This window comes from Staurois parvus, unplaced genomic scaffold (genome assembly GCF_062004578.1).
Source record: "Staurois parvus isolate SC_StPar_1 unplaced genomic scaffold, SC_StPar_1.0 ptg001599l, whole genome shotgun sequence".
Classification (NCBI taxonomy): Eukaryota; Metazoa; Chordata; class Amphibia; order Anura; family Ranidae; genus Staurois; species Staurois parvus.
Genome location: NW_028319395.1, coordinates 84,432 through 100,104, shown reverse-complemented (window position 1 = coordinate 100,104; position 15,673 = coordinate 84,432). Strand labels below are relative to the sequence as shown.

General features: G+C 47.3%; 1 protein-coding gene across 1 annotated transcript in view; it reads right to left on the bottom strand.

Annotated features, from left to right (window-relative positions):
* Positions 1–1,689: 1,689 nt before the first annotated feature.
* Positions 1,690–15,673, bottom strand: part of LOC149435129 (uncharacterized) — a 33,027-nt gene continuing 19,043 nt past the window's right edge. The window contains exon 3 of the mRNA XM_089662980.1: positions 1,690–15,656. Within this exon, the coding sequence (XP_089519106.1) occupies positions 2,355–15,656 (13,302 nt within the window). The 3' untranslated portion in view covers positions 1,690–2,354. The remainder of the gene's footprint in view (positions 15,657–15,673) is intronic.

Genomic DNA, 15,673 nt, shown 5'->3' with positions numbered 1-15,673 from the left:
AACCTCTATAGTAGCATGGAGGAAAATACGATGTTGTGTTCCTAGGAGGAGTGCCATGAGGAGTAGAGGGAAGTGAGCCTGCTATGATAGGGGGAGGGGGATAGGGGGTCCAACCCCCCTGAGCGTCTGTGGCATATACTCCTAACCCCTTCATGCACTATACATTATGTAGTCCTGACCCCTAAACTCTGCATTACACACTCCTGACCGCTAAACTCTGTGCATTACACACTCCTGACCCCTAAACTCTGTGCATTACACACTCCTGACCCCTAAACTCTGTGCATTACACACTCCTGACCCCTGTACTCTGCATTACACACTCCTGACCCCTAAACTCTGTGCATTACACACTCCTGACCCCTGTACTCTGCATTACACACTCCTGACCCCTGTACTCTGTACATTACACACTCCTGACCCCTGTACTCTGTGCATTACACACTCCTGACCCCTGTACTCTGCAATACACACTCCTGACCCCTGTACTCTGCATTACACACTCCTGACCCCTGTACTCTGTACATTACATACTCCTGACCCCTGCACTCTGCACATTACACACTCCTGACCCCTGTACTCTGTACATTACATACTCCTGACCCCTGTACTCTGTACATTACACACTCCTGACCCCTGTACTCTGTGCATTACATACTCCTGACCCCTGTACTCTGCACATTACATACTCCTGACCCCTGTACTCTGTACATTACACACTCCTGAACCATGTATTCTGCACATTACATACTCCTGACCCCTGTACTCTGTGTATTACACACCCCTGACCCCTGTACTCTGTGTATTACACACCCCTGTCCCCTGTACTCTGCATATTACACACTTCTGACCCCTGTACTCTGTACATTACACACTTCTGACCCCTGTACTCTTTGTATTACACACCCCTGACCCCTGTATTATGTGTATTACACACCCCTGATCCTCCAAGGAACTCATACAGTTCACTCACGAAGGTCACAGTTCTATGATTTACAGTCCTAAGGTCCTTAATGTATACAGGAATGTGGAGGACAATGTGAAGTCCAGATCCTTCTCTGAGATCCTCTTGGCCAGTCATTCTCAACCAGGGTTCCGTGGAACTCTAGTGTTCCTTCCGAATTCCTTTAAGCTGTGGCTAACTGACCTCCCATGTGATGGTGTCACCATAGTTCCAGGTCCAACACCACTTGGCAGAGCCAGAGTCATGACTATAAGGGTGGCATTAGGACCATCAATGTAAGAAGCTTCCCAAAGACCACCACCTGTGGTAGACCATTTGCCAGGAAGTGCCTCAGATATTGAATAACTCTCCCTAAAAGCACCAGCAGGCTCTTCAAGCCTGCTGATTGGCTAGGATATCAAATCTCCATGATACAGAAAGCTAACTCATGCAAACCCTCAAACAGCCTTGGCTGAGGTGAATCCCTCCGTACTTAGAGAACGCCGAAGAACTGCCAAAAGTTGCATTATTCCGGACACTGGGAGCTCCTTCCTTCTCATTCAAACACTGGTTCTACTTAAATGGTAGCCCAAACCTCCTTAGGGAGACCAGCACCACCACGTACCCTCAGGACCACCTAACAACTACCAGCAACTATTTGAACCAGTCTCTAGCCCAAATTAGATATTTATTGGAGGAGTTCTGACCTCCTCCATGCATCAAAAGAAACCAACAGACCCAAAAAAGCTGATCAATGTTTTAATAAAATAGAACACCATCACCAAGAGGTACATACATTATATATCACATATACATCGTTTTATTATTGCACGTTAAATGAAGCCTTCGACATACACCTAATGGATAATAATTCCGTACATAAATTTCACAGTTTGAAGAACCTGAATGAATGTCCAAACCAGCTCAACTTCCATCTCATTGGATAGATCCAGGGTACCCAACCCGTGTGCTCCTCCAAGTTTGAAACCACAACACTGTATAACTTGGGAATCTCCACCCCTTCCCTTCTCCATCACTCCAAATTGCTCAACGGCTCGAGAGTTCTTCAGGAAAAGCCGAGGTTGAGCAAAAATGTTTCAGACGGTACCGAAACCCTCACAGCACCGGGTTAAAAAAAATTTTAAGCAGCTGATATGGAAAAAATTATAGTTGAGTTGGGAGAATTCAGATGTTGGTCGGGAGTTCAAGGTTACTGACCAGAGGCCTACGGTCATCATGGTCACTGTTGGTTTGCTGGTGGACAAGCCAAATTTCGAAAAGGATTGGCTTAAAATGGCACTCATTGGAAGACAAGGATCCCCAAAAAAGATAGCAGTTAAGAAGTAACTCCACAACCTTTGAAGAACATGCGATCAGTCACCATTCAGGTTCACAAACCTTGGTCATTTGCTTATTGCCATGGCCATCTGAATGACTTCCCGGGAGACTTTTGCTTCTCGTCCTTCTGAAAGGAACTGGTAGTACCGGAAGCTTTCGCTCCAGAGGTTGGTGGTGGAGATTTTTGAGAATCATCAGTAGACTCTTTCGGTTTCGTTGAAGGTTGCTGTGGCACCTGGGACGTATTTTTACTTCTTGGATGCGTTGGCGATTGTCGAGCAAGTTCGTACAAAGGATATTGGCAATGGCTTAGGTCTTGCTTTTGGGGATCAGCTTCATGTTGACTCTGCGTGGTTGATGAACCCAGATTTCCACCAGTGTGTTGTTCATAGGTTGTCCAAGATGTGGTCTTCTTTTGCTGAGTCATCTGCTGTGTGGTGTCCTGCCCTCCACCAGTGTGCAGTTCATAGGTTGGCCAAGTTGTATTCTTCTTTTGCTGAGTCATCTGCTGTGTGGTGTCCTGCCCTCCACCAGTGTGCTGTTCATAGGTTGGCCAAGTTGTGGTCTTCTTTTGCTGAGTAATCTTCTGTGTGGTGTCCTGCCCTCCGCCAGTGTGCTGTTCATAGGTTGGCCAAGTTGTGGTCTTCTTTTGCTGAGTCATTTGCTGTGTGGGGTCCTGCCCTCCTGTGGTGTATTGAACAAGGCCAGAAGGTACTGTCTCTCTATGGTCAATATTATGTTGAGCCTTTAGAAATGAATGTGCATATGGATCATCTTTAGCTCCCTGGTTGAGGTTGGTTCCCCATGTCTGATGAGATGGTGCATCACCCTCTGAGGTGTACGTATAATGTACTTCAGTACGTCCAGTCGATTGGGTCGTTTTGTCACCCCCTTGAGAGAACTGAGGAATCTGCTGTGGGGTGGTCTGCCCTGCTGTGGTGTGTTGGACTAAACCTGAGGGAACTGTCTCTCTCTGGTCAATAAGTTGCTGGGCCTTTAGAAATGAATCTGCATATGGATCACCCACATTTTCGTGACCTTGGAAGTGACTGGTTCCCCGTATCTGGTGAGATGGCTCATCACCTTCTGTGTGGTATGAATAATGTATTTCGGTGCGTCCAGCCTGTCTGGTTGCCTTGACATCCTTTTGTAGGACTTGAGGAATTTGGTCTACATTGGACAGGTCATGGCTGGAAGACTGTGAGTAAGATTTTTGTGGCTCAGATGTTGTTGATTGGTGGCCATATGTGGACTCCATCGTATGAGTGCGATATGAGTCTTTTTTCTCAATGGAGTCTTGCTTCTGGGTCTGGTCTTGTTTCTGGGTGGGGTCTTGTTTCTGGGTCTGGTCTTGTTTCTGGGTGGTGTCCTGTTTCTGAGTGGTGTCTTGTTTCTGGGTGGGGTCTTGTTTCTTGTTGGGGTCTTGTTTCTGGGTGGTGTCTTGTTTCTGGGTGGGGTCTTGTTTCTGGGTGGTGTCTTGTTTCTGGGTGGTGTCTTGTTTCTGGGTAGGGTCTTGTTTCTGCGTGGTGTCTTGTTTCTGAGTGGTGTCTTGTTTCTGGGTGGGGTCTTGTTTCTGGGTGGTGTCTTGTTTCTGAGTGGTGTCTTGTTTCTGAGTGTGGTCTTGTTTCTGGGTGGTGTCTTCTTTCTGGGTGGTGTCTTGTTTCTGGGTAGTGTCTTGTTTCTGGGTCTGGTCATGTTTCTGGGTCTGGTCTTGTTTCTGGGTGGTGTCTTGTTTCTGGGTGTGGTCTTGTTTCTGGGTGGTGTCTTCTTTCTGGGTGGTGTCTTGTTTCTGGGTAGTGTCTTGTTTCTGGGTTTGGTCATGTTTCTGGGTCTGGTCTTGTTTCTGGGTGGGGTCTTGTTTCTGGGTCTGGTCTTGTTTCTGGGTGGTGTCTTGTTTCTGGGTCTGGTCTTGTTTCTGGGTGGTGTCCTGATTCTGGGTAGTGTCTTTTTTCTGGGTCTGTTCTTGCTTCTGGGTGGTGTCCTGTTTCTGAGTGGTGTCCTGTTTCTGGGTCTGGTCTTGTTTCTGGGTGGTGTCCTGTTTCTGAGTGGTGTCTTGTTTCTGGGTGGGGTCTTGTTTCTGGATCTGGTCTTGTTTCTGGGTGGTGTCTTGTTTCTGAATCTGGTCTTGTTTCTGGGTCTGGTCTTGTTTCTTGGTGGTGTCTTGTTTCTGGGTGGGGTCTTGTTTCTGCGTGGTGTCTTGTTTCTGAATGGTGTCTTGTTTCTGGGTGGGGTCTTGTTTCTGTATGGTGTCTTGTTTCTGGGTGGTGTCCTGTTTCAGAGTGGTGTCTTGTTTCTGGGTCTGGTCTTGTTTCTGGGTGGTGTCTTGTTTCTGGGTCTGATCTTGTTTCTGGGTCTGATCTTGTTTCTGGGTGGTGTCCTGATTCTGGGTAGTGTCTTTTTTCTGGGTCTGTTCTTGCTTCTGGGTGGTGTCTTCTTTCTGGGTGGGGTCTTGTTTCTGGGTCTGGTCTTGTTTCTTGGTGGTGTCTTGTTTCTGGGCGGTGTCTTGTTTCTGGGTGGTGTCTTGTTTCTGAGTGGTGTCTTGTTTCTGAGTGGTGTCTTGTTTCTGGGTGGTGTCTTGTTTCTGGGTGGTGTCTTGTTTCAGAGTGGTGTCTTGTTTCTGGGCGGTGTCTTGTTTCTGGGTGGGGTCTTGTTTCTGGGTCTGGTCTTGTTTCTGAGTGGAATCTTTTTTCTGGGTCTGATCTTGTTTCTGAATGATGTCATGTTTCTGAGTGGGGTCTTGTTTCTGGGTGGGGTCTTGTTTCTGAGTGGGATCTTTTTTCTGGCAGGAGCATTGATTCTGGGTGGGGTCTTGTTTCTGAGTGGAATCTTTTTTCTGGGTGGTGTCTTGTTTCTGGGTAGTGTCCTGTTTCTGGGTGGTGTCTTGTTTCTGGGTGGTGTCCTGTTTCTGGGTGGTGTCTTGTTTCTGAGTGGTGTCTTGCTTTTGGGTCAGGTCTTGTTTCTGAGTGGGATCTATTTTCTGGGTCTGGTCTTGTTTCTGGGTGGTGTCCTGTTTCTGGGTGGTGTCTTGTTTCTGGGTGGTGTCTTGTTTCTGAGTGGTGTCTTGTTTCTGGGTGGTGTCTTGTTTCTGGATCTGGTCTTGTTTCTGGGTGGTGTCTTGTTTCTGGATGGTGTCTTGTTTCTGGGTGGTGTCTTGTTTCTGGGTGAGGTCTTGTTTCTGGGTCTGGTCTTGTTTCTGAGTGGTGTCCTGTTTCTGGGTAGTGTCTTGTTTTTGCATCTGGTCTTGTTTCTGGGTGGTGACTTGTTTCTGAGTGATGTCCTGTTTCTGGGTGGTGTCTTGTTTCTGGGTGGGGTCTTGTTTCTGAGTGGGATCTTTTTTCTGGGTCTGGTCTTGTTTCTGGGTGGTGTCCTGTTTCTGCATGGTGTCTTGTTTCTGGGTCTGGTCATTTTTCTGGGACTGGTCTTGTTTCTGGGTGGGATCCTGTTTCTGGGTGGTGTCTTGTTTTTGAGTGGTGTCTTGTTTCTGGGTGGTGTCCTGTTTCTGGGTGGTGTCCTGTTTCTGAGTGGGGTCTTGTTTCTGACTGGGATTTTTTTTCTGTATCTGGTCTTTTTCCTGAGTAGTATCTTGTTTCTGGATCTGGTCTTGTTTCTGAGTGGTGTCTTTTTTCTGGGTCTGGTCTTGTTTCTGGGTGGTGTCCTGTTTCTGGGTAGGGTCTTGTTTCTGCATATGGTCTTGTTTCTGGGTGGTATCTTGTTTCTGGGTGGGGTCTTGTTTCTGGGTGGGGTCTTGTTTCTGAGTGGTCTCTTGTTTCTGAGTGTTGTCTTGTTTCTGGGTGGTGTCCTGTTTCTGGGTGGTGTCCTGTTTCTGGGTGGTGTCCTGTTTCTGAGTGGGGTCTTTTTTCTGGATCTGGTCTTGTTTCTGGGTGGTGTCCTGTTTCTGGGTAGGGTCTTGTTTCTGCATATGGTCTTGTTTCTGGGTGGTATCTTGTTTCTGGGTGGGGTCTTGTTTCTGGGTGGGGTCTTGTTTCTGAGTGGTCTCTTGTTTCTGAGTGTTGTCTTGTTTCTGGGTGGTGTCCTGTTTCTGGGTGGTGTCTTGTTTCTGGGTGGTGTCTTGTTTCTGGGTCTGGTCTTGTTTCTGAGTGGGATCTTTTTTCTGGCAGGAGCATTGCTTGTGGGTCTGGTCTTGTTTCTGGGTGGTGTCCTGTTTCTGGGTGGTGTATTGTTTCTGGGTGGTGTCTTGTTTCTGGGTCTGGTCTTGTTTCTGAGTGGGATCTTTTTTCTGGGTCTGGTCTTGTTTCTGGGTGGTGTCCTGTTTCTGGGTGGTGTCTTGTTTCTGGGTCTGGTCTTCTTTCTGAGTGGTGTCTTGTTTCTGAGTGGTGTCTTGTTTCTGGGTGGTGTCCTGTTTCTGGGTGGGGTCTTTTTTCTGGGCCTGGTCTTGTTTTTGGGTGGGGTCCTGTTTCTGGGTGGTGTCCTGTTTCTGGGTGGGGTCTTTTTTCTGGGCCTGGTCTTGTTTTTGGGTGGTGTCTTGTTTCTGGGTGGTGTCCTGTTTTTGGGTGGTGTCCTGTTTCTGGGTGGTGTCTTGTTTCAGGGTGGTGTCCTGTTTCTGGGTGGTGTCTTGTTTCTGAGTGGTGTCTTGTTTCTGAGTGGTGTCTTGTTTCTGGGTCTGGTCATTTTTCTGGATCTGGTCTTGTTTCTGGGTGTTGTCCTGTTTCTGGGTGGTGTCTTTTTTCTGGGTCTGGTCTTGTTTCTGAGTGGTGTCTTGTTTTTGGGTCTGGTCATTTTTCTGGGTCTGGTCTAGATTCTGGGTGGTGTCCTGTTTCTGGGTGGTGTCTTGTTTCTGGGTCTGGACTTGTTTCTTACTGGGATCTTTTGTCTGGGTCTGGTCTTGTTTCTGGGTGGGATCCTGTTTCTGGGTGGTGTCTTGTTTCTGAGTGGTGTCTTGTTTCTGGGTGGTGTCTTGTTTCTGGGTGGGATCTTTTGTCTGTGTCTGGTCTTGTTTCTGGGTGGTGTCCTGTTTTTGGGTGGTGTCCTGTTTCTGCGTGGTTTCTTGTTTCTGGGTCTGGTCTTGTTTCTGGGTGGTGTCTTTTTTCTGAGTGGTGTCTGGTTTCTGGGTGGTGTCCTGTTTCTGGGTAGTGTCCTGTTTCTGGGTGGTGTCTTGTTTCTGGATCTGGTCTTGTTTCTGGGTGGGGTCTTGTTTCTGGGTCTGGTCTTGTTTCTGAGTGGGATCTTTTTTCTGGGTCTGGTCTTGTTTCTGGGTGGTGTCCTGTTTTTGGGTGGTGTCCTGTTTCTGAGTGGGGTCTTGTTTCTGGGTGGTGTCTTGTTTCTGGGTGGTGTCTTGTTTCTGAGTGGTGTCTGGTTTCTGGGTGGTGTCCTGTTTCTGGGTAGTGTCTTGTTTCTGGATCTGGTCTTGTTTCTGAGTGGGATCTTTTTTCTGGGCCTGGTCTTGTTTCTGTGTGGTGTCCTGTTTCTGTGTGGTGTCCTGTTTCTGAGTGGTGTCCTGTTTCTGGGTGGTGTCTTGTTTCTGAGTGGTGTCCTGTTTCTGGGTAGTGTCCTGTTTCTGAGTGGTGTCCTGTTTCTGGGTGGTGTCTTGTTTCTGGGTGGTATCTTCTTTCTGGGTGGTGTCTAGTTTCTGAGTGGGATCTTTTTTCTGTTTTGTGTCTTGTTTCTGGGTGGTGTCCTGTTTCTGGGTCTGGTCTTGTTTCTGGGTGGTGTCCTGTTTCTGGGTCTGGTCTTGTTTTTGTGTGGTGTCCTGTTTGTGGGTCTGGTCTTGTTTCTGGGTGGTGTCCTGTTTCTGGGTGGTGTCTTGTTTCTGGGTGGTGTCCTGTTTCTGGGTCTGGTCTTGTTTTTGTGTGGTGTCCTGTTTGTGGGTCTGGTCTTGTTTCTGGGTGGTGTCCTGTTTCTGGGTGGTGTCCTGTTTCTGGGTGGTGTCTTGTTTCTGGGTGGTGTCTTTTTTCTGGGTCTGGTCTTGTTTCTGAGTGGGATCTTTTTTCTGGCTCTGGTCTTGTTTCTGGGTCATGTCTTGTTTCTGCATGGTTTCTTGTTTCTGGGTCTGGTCTTGTTTCTGGGTGGTGTCCTGTTCCTGTTTCTGGGTGGTGTCTTGTTTCTGAGTGGGGTCTTGTTTCTGGGTGGTGTCCTTTTTCTGGGTGGTGTCCTGTTTCTGAGTGGGATCTTTTTTCTGGATCTGGTCTTGTTCCTGGGTAGTGTCTTGTTTTCGGATCTGGTCTTGCTTCTGAGAGGGATCTTTTTTCTCAGTCTGGTCTTGTTTTTGGGTGTGGTCCTGTTTCTGGGTGGTGTCTTGTTTCTGAGTGGGATCTTTTTTCTGGGTGGTGTCTTGTTTTTGGGTGGTATCTGGTTTCTGGATCTGGTCTTGATTCTGAGTGGTATCTTGTTTCTGGGTGGTGTCCTGTTTCTGGGTGGTGTCCTGTTTCTGGGTGGTGTCTTGTTTCTGGGTCTGGTCTTGTTTCTGGGTGGTGTCTTGTTTCTGGGTCTGGTCTTGTTTCTGGGTCTGGTCTTGTTTATGGGTGGTGTCTTGTTTCTGGGTCTGGTCTTGTTTCTGGGTCTGGTCTTGATTCTGAGTGGTGTCTTGTTTCTGGGTGGGGTCTTGTTTCTGGGTGGTGTCCTGTTTCTGGGTGGTGTCTTGTTTCTGGGTCTGGTCTTGTTTCTGGGTGGTGTCTTGTTTCTGGATCTGGTCTTGTTTCTGGGTCTGGTCTTGTTTCTGGGTGGTGTCCTCTTTCTGCGTCTGGTCTTGTTTTTGGGTCTGGTCTTGTTTCTGGGTCTGGTCTTTTTTCTGGGTGGTGTCCTGTTTCTGGGTTATGTCATGTTTCTGGGTGGGGTCTTGTTTCTGAGTGAGATTTTTTTTCTGGCAGGAGCATTGCTTTTGGGTCTGGTCTTTTTTCTGGGTGGTGTCCTGTTTATGGGTTATGTCTTGTTTCTGGGTGGGGTCTTGTTTCTGAGTGGGATCTTTTTTCTGGCTCTGGTCTTGTTTCTGGGTGGGGTCTTGTTTCTGGGTCTGGTCTTGCTTCTGGGTCTGGTCTTGCTTCTGGGTCTGGTCCTGTTTTTGGGTGGTGTCTTGTTTCTGGGTGGTATCTTGTTTCTGGGTCTGGTCTTGTTTCTGAGTGGGATCTTTTTTCTGGGTCTGGTCTTGTTTCTGGGTTGTATCCTGTTTCTGGGTGGTGTCTTGTTTCTGGGTGGTGTCCTGTTTCTGGGTGGTGTCTTGTTTCTGGGTGGTGTCCTGTTTCTGGGTGGTGTCTTGTTTCTGGGTGGGGTCTTGTTTCTGGGTGGTGTCTTGTTTCTGGGTGGTGTCCTGTTTCTGGGTGGTGTCTTGTTTCTGGGTGGTGTCCTGTTTCTGGGTGGTGTCCTGTTTCTGGGTGGTGTCTTGTTTCTGGATGGGGTCTGGTTTCTGAGTGGGATCTTTTTTCTGGGTCTGGTCTTGTTTCTGGGGTGTGTCCTGTTTCTGGGTGGGGTCTTGTTTCTTGGTGGTGTCCTGTTTCTGGGTGGTGTCTTGTTTCTGGGTGGTGTCCTGTTTCTGGGTGGTGTCTTTTTTTTGGGTGGGGTCTTTTTTCTGAGTGGGTTCTTTTTTCTGGGTCTGGTCTTGTTTCTGGGTGCTATCTTGTTTCTCCGTCTGGTCGTTTTTCTGGGTGGTGTCTTTTTTCTGGGTGGTGTCCTCTTTCTGAGTGGTTTCTTGTTTCTGGGTCTGGTCTTGTTTCTGGATCTGGTCTTGTTTCTGGGTGGTGTCTTGTTTCTGGGTCTGGTCTTGTTTCTGGGTCTGGACTTGTTTCTTGATGGTGTCCTGTTTTTGGGTGGTGTCCTGTTTCTGGGTGGTGTCTTGTTTCTGAATGGTGTCTTGTTTCTGGGTGGGGTCTTGTTTCTGGGTGGTGTCCTGTTTTTTGGTGGTGTCTTGTTTCTGTGTACTGTCTTGTTTCTGGATCTGGTCTTGTTTCTGAATGGTGTCTTGTTTCTGGGTGGTGTCTTGTTTCTGGGTTGGGTCTTGTTTCAGGGTGGTGTCATGTTTCTGGGTGGTGTCTTTTTTCTGGGTGGTGTCCTGTTTCTGGGTGATGTCTTGTTTCTGGGTCTGGTCTTGTTTCTTGGTTGTGTCCTGTTTTTGAGTGGTGTCCTGTTTCTGGGTAGTGTCCTGTTTCTGGGTAGTGTCCTGTTTCTGGGTGGTGTCTTGTTTCTGGGTGGTATCTTGTTTCTGGGTTGTTTCTTGTTTCTGGATGGTGTCTTGTTTTTGGGTCTTTTCTTGTTTCTGGGTGGTGTCTTTTTTCTGGGTTGTATCTTGTTTCTGGGTGGTGTCTTGTTTCTGAGTGGTGTCTTGTTTCTGGGTGGTGTCTTGTTTCTGGGTTGTATCTTGTTTCTGGGTGGTGTCTTGTTTCTGGGTGGTGTCTTGTTTCTGGGTGGTGTCTTGTTTCTGAGTGGTGTTTTGTTTCTGGGTGGTGTCTTGTTTCTGGGTTGTATCTTGTTTCTTGGTGGTGTCTGGTTTCTGGGTGGTATCTTGTTTCTGGGTTGTATCTTTATTCTGGGTTGTGTCTTGTTTCGGGGTGGTATCTTGTTTCTGGGTGGTGTCTTGTTTCTGGGTGGTGTCTTGTTTCTGGGTGATGTCTTGTTTCTGGGTCTGGTCTTGTTTCTGGGTTGTGTCCTGTTTTTGAGTGGTGTCCTGTTTCTGGGTAGTGTCCTGTTTCTGGGTAGTGTCCTGTTTCTGGGTGGTGTCTTGTTTCTGGGTGGTATCTTGTTTCTGGGTTGTTTCTTGTTTCTGGATGGTGTCTTGTTTTTGGGTCTTTTCTTGTTTCTGGGTGGTATCTTGTTTCTGGGTTGTATCTTGTTTCTGGGTGGTGTCTTGTTTCTGGGTGGTGTCTTGTTTCTGAGTGGTGTTTTGTTTCTGGGTGGTGTCTTGTTTCTGGGTTGTATCTTGTTTCTTGGTGGTGTCTGGTTTCTGGGTGGTGTCTTTATTCTGGGTTGTGTCTTGTTTCGGGGTGGTATCTTGTTTCTGGGTGGTGTCTTGTTTCTGGGTGATGTCTTGTTTCTGGGTCTGGTCTTGTTTCTGGGTTGTGTCCTGTTTTTGAGTGGTGTCCTGTTTCTGGGTAGTGTCCTGTTTCTGGGTGGTGTCTTGTTTCAGGGTGGTATCCTGTTTCTGGGTGGTGTCTTGTTTCAGGGTGGTATCTTGTTTCTGGGTGGTTTCTTGTTTCTGGATGGTGTCTTGTTTTTGGGTCTTTTCTTGTTTCTGGGTGGTGTCTTTTTTCTGGGTTGTATCTTGTTTCTGGGTGGTGTCTTGTTTCTGGGTGGTGTCTTGTTTCTGAGTGGTGTCTTGTTTCTGGGTGGTGTCTTTTTTCTGGGTGGTATCTTGTTTCTGGGTGGTGTCTTGTTTCTGAGTGGTGTCTTGTTTCTGAGTGGTGTCTTGTTTCTGGGTGGTATCTTGTTTCTGGGTGGTATCTTGTTTCTGGGTGGTGTCTTGTTTCTGAGTGGTGTCTTGTTTCTGAGTGGTGTCTTGTTTCTGGGTGGTATCTTGTTTCTGGGTGGTATCTTGTTTCTGGGTGGTGTCTTGTTTCTGGGTGGTGTCTTGTTTCTGAGTGGTGTCTTGTTTCTGGGTGGTATCTTGTTTCTGGGTTGTATCTTGTTTCTTGGTGGTGTCTTGTTTCTGGGTGGTGTCTTGTTTCTGGGTGGTATCTTGTTTCTGGGTGGTATCTTTATTCTGGGTTGTGTCTTGTTTCTGGGTGGTGTCTTGTTTCTGGGTGGTGCCTTGTTTCTGGGTGGTATCTTGTTTCTGGATGGTGTCTTTTTTCTGGGTGGTGTCTTGTTTCTGGGTCTGGTCTTGCTTCTGGGTGGTTTCTTGTTTCTGGGTCTGGTCTTGCTTCTGAGTGGTGTCCTGTTTCTGGGTGGAGTTTTGTTTCTGGGTGGTGTCCTGTTTCTGAGTGGGGTCTTGTTTCTGGGTTTTGTCCTGTTTCTGGGTGGGGTCTTGTTTCTGGGTGGGGTCTTGTTTCTGGGTCTTGTCTTGTTTCTGGGTCTGGTCTTGTTTCTGAGTGGTGTCCAGTTTTTGGGTGGTGTCCTGTTTCTGGGTGGTGTCTTTTTTCTGAATGGTGTCTTGTTTCTGGGTAGTGTCTTGTTTCTGGATCTGGTCTTGTTTCTGAATGGTGTCTTGTTTCTGGGTAGGGTCTTGTTTCAGGGTGGTGTCCTGTTTCTGTGTGATGTCTTGTTTCTGGGTCTGGTCTTGTTTCTGGGTTGTGTCCTGTTTTTGGGTGGTGTCCTTTTTCTGGGTGGTGTCTTGTTTCAGGGTTGTATCTTTTTTCTGGGCGGGGTCTTGTTTCTGGGTGGTGTCTTGTTTCTGGGTTGTATCTTGTTTCTGGGTGGTATCTTTATTCTGGGTGGTGTCTTGTTTCTGGGTGGTATCTTTATTCTTGATGGTGTCTTGTTTCTGGGTGGTATCTTTATTCTGGGTGGTGTCTTGTTTCTGAGTGGTGTCTTGTTTCTGGGTGGTGTCTTGTTTCTGGGTGGTGTCTTGTTTCTGAGTGGTATCTTGTTTCTGGGTGGTGTCTTGTTTCTGGGTGGTATCTTTATTCTGGGTGGTGTCTTGTTTCTGGGTGGTATCTTGTTTCTGGGTGGTGTCTTGTTTCTGGGTGGTGTCTTGTTTATGGGTCCGGTCTTGTTTATGGGTCTGGTCCTGCTTCTGGGTGGTTTCTTGTTTCTGGGTGGTGTCTTGTTTCTGGGTGGTGTCTTGTTTCTGGGTGGTATCTTGTTTCTGGGTGGTGTCTTGTTTCTGGGTGGTGTCTTGTTTCTGAGTGGTATCTTGTTTCTGGGTGGTGTCTTTATTCTGGGTGGTATCTTGTTTCTGGGTGGGGTCTTGTTTCTGGGTCTGGTCTTGTTTCTGGTTGGGGTCTTGTTTCTGGGTGGTATCTTGTTTCTGCGTGGTGTCTTGTTTCTGCGTGGTGTCTTGTTTCTGGGTCTTGTCTTTTTTCTGGGTGGTGTCTTGTTTCTGGGTGGAGTCTTGTTTCTGGCTTGGGTCTTGTTTCTGGGTCTGGTCTTTTTTCTGGGTGGTGTCTTGTTTCTGAGTGGAGTCCTGTTTCTGGGTGGAGTCTTGTTTTTGGGTTGGGTCTTGCTTCATTGGAAAATCCTGCACCGGGGTTAAGTTTAGCTTTGCAATTGAGAATGTATTCTGAGTGGTGTCTTGTTTCTGGTCTTGTTTCTGAGTGGAGTCCTGTTTCTGGGTGGAGTCTATTTTCTGGGTTGGGTCTTGTTTCTGACTGGAGTCCTGTTTCTGGGTGGAGTCTATTTTCTGGGTTGGGTCTTGCTTCACTGTAATGTTTTGCACCGGGGTTAAGTTTAGGTTTGCAATTGAGAATGTATTCTGAGTGGTGTCCTGTTTCTGGTCTTGTTTCTGAGTGGAATCCTGTTTCTGGGTGGAGTCTATTTTCTGGGTTGGGTCTATTTTCTGGGTGGGGTCTTGCTTCACTGTAAAGTTCTGCACTGGGGTTAAGTTTAGGTTTGCAATTGAGAATGTACTCTTAGTGCAGTCTTGTATCTGAGTGGAATCTTGTTTCTGATCTTGTTTCTGGGTGGAGTCTTGTTTCTGAGCGTAATGTTGGTTCTGATCTTGTTTCTGGGTGGAGTCTTGTTTCTGATCTTGTTTTTGGGTGGAGTCTTGTTTCTGAGCGGAATCTTGTTTCTGATCTTTTTTCTGGGTGGAGTCTTTTTTCTGATCTTGTTTCTGGGTGGAGTCTTGTTTCTGATCTTGTTTCTGGGTGGAGTCTTGTTTCTGAGCAGAATCTTGTTTCTGATCTTGTTTCTGGGTGTAGTCTTTTTTCTGATCTTGTTTCTGGGTGGAGTCTTGTTTCTGATCTTGTTTCTGGGTGGAGTCTTGTTTCTGAGCGGAATCTTGTTTCTGATCTTGTTTCTGAGCTGAATCTTGTTTCTGATCTTGTTTCTGGGTGGAGTCTTGTTTCTGATCCTGTTTCTGGGTGGAGTCTTGTTTCTGAGTGGAGTCTTGTTTCTTATCTTGTTTCTGGGTGGAGTCTTGTTTCTGGTCTTGTTTCTGAGTGGAGTCCTGTTTCTGGGTGGGGTCTTGTTTCTGGGAGGAGTCTTGTTTCTGTTCTTGTTTCTGGGTTGTGTCTTTTTTCTGATCTTGTTTCTGAGTGGTGTCCTGTTTCTGGGTGGAGTCTTGTTTCTGGGTGGAGTCTTGTTTCTGAATGGAGTCCTGTTTCTGGGTGGAGTCTTGTTTCTGGGTGGAGTCTTGTTTCTGAATGGAGTCCTGTTTCTGGGTGGAGTCTTGTTTCTGAGTGGAGTCTTGTTTCATATCTTGTTTCTGGGTGGAGTCTTGTTTCTGGGAGGAGTCTTGTTTCTGATCTTTTTTCTGAGTGGAGTCTTGTTTCTGGGTGGGGTCTTGTTTCAATGTGGGATCTTGTTTCTGGGTGGGGTCTTGTTTCTGGGTGGGGTCTTGTTTCTGAGTGGAATCTTGTTTATCTTTGAGGGTTGGGTCCTGCTTGAGGGTTACTTCTTGTTTGAGGGTTACTTCTTGTTTGAGGATTGGGTCTTGTTTGTCTTTAGGATCTTCTTTTTTTTGTTTTTGAGGTTTTTCTTCGAGTGTGACATGTTCCTTCTGAGCTTGGTCCGGCTTTGATGTTGGGTCTTGTTTCGGCGTTGGTTGCTTGTCGGGGTTTGGGTCGTCTTTGGGTGTGACAAGTTCTTTCTGAGCTTGGTCCGGCTTTGATGATGGGTCTTTTTCAACTGGAGATTCTTTCTTCAAAGTTGGGCCGCCTTTCTGTGTGATGTCTGATGTCTGGACCGGGACTAGTTGTTGGCTTTGATCTTGTTTGGAGGTTGACTCTTGGTCACTTTTCAGAGTGGAGTCTTTCTGACCGGCTGATTCTCGTTTCTTTGTAACGTCGGGTTTCTCCTTGGGATCGGTTATTGGTGAAGGATCTTGTTTGTGTCCTGGATCTTTCTGTGCCGGATCTTGGTTAGACCCTGGACCTTTTTCCTTCGCTAGGTCCAGCTTTTGAGTTGGGTCTTCCTTAGATGTGTGGTCCGTCTGGTGGGTTATCTGCTTCTGGAGGGGATTTTCTGTAGTGGTCAGATCTTGGCTTTGATGGGTTTCTTGTCCAAGATCTTTCTTGTGATGTTTCTCGTGTTCCTGACCGGGAAGATCCGGTTTCTCAGCAGAACCATCTTTTGTGGTCACCTCTTGCTTTTGACTTTGAACCTGGCCGTGATCTGACCCTGCTTGGCTTTTCGGTGACTCCGAAGTCGAAGCTGTTGATGGTCCTTTCTTGGAAGCACAAATGTCGCAGCCTCTCTTGGTCCTCAAGGCTTCAAAATAGGCAATGGCCACTTTGCCCACTAGGTCCAGGAACTCTTGAAAGTCCACCTCCCCATCTTTGTTCACATCCAGGGCCTTCAGGATTCTTTCGATGGTCTGGGGGTCGTTGGAATCCTGAAAAAAAAATGGAA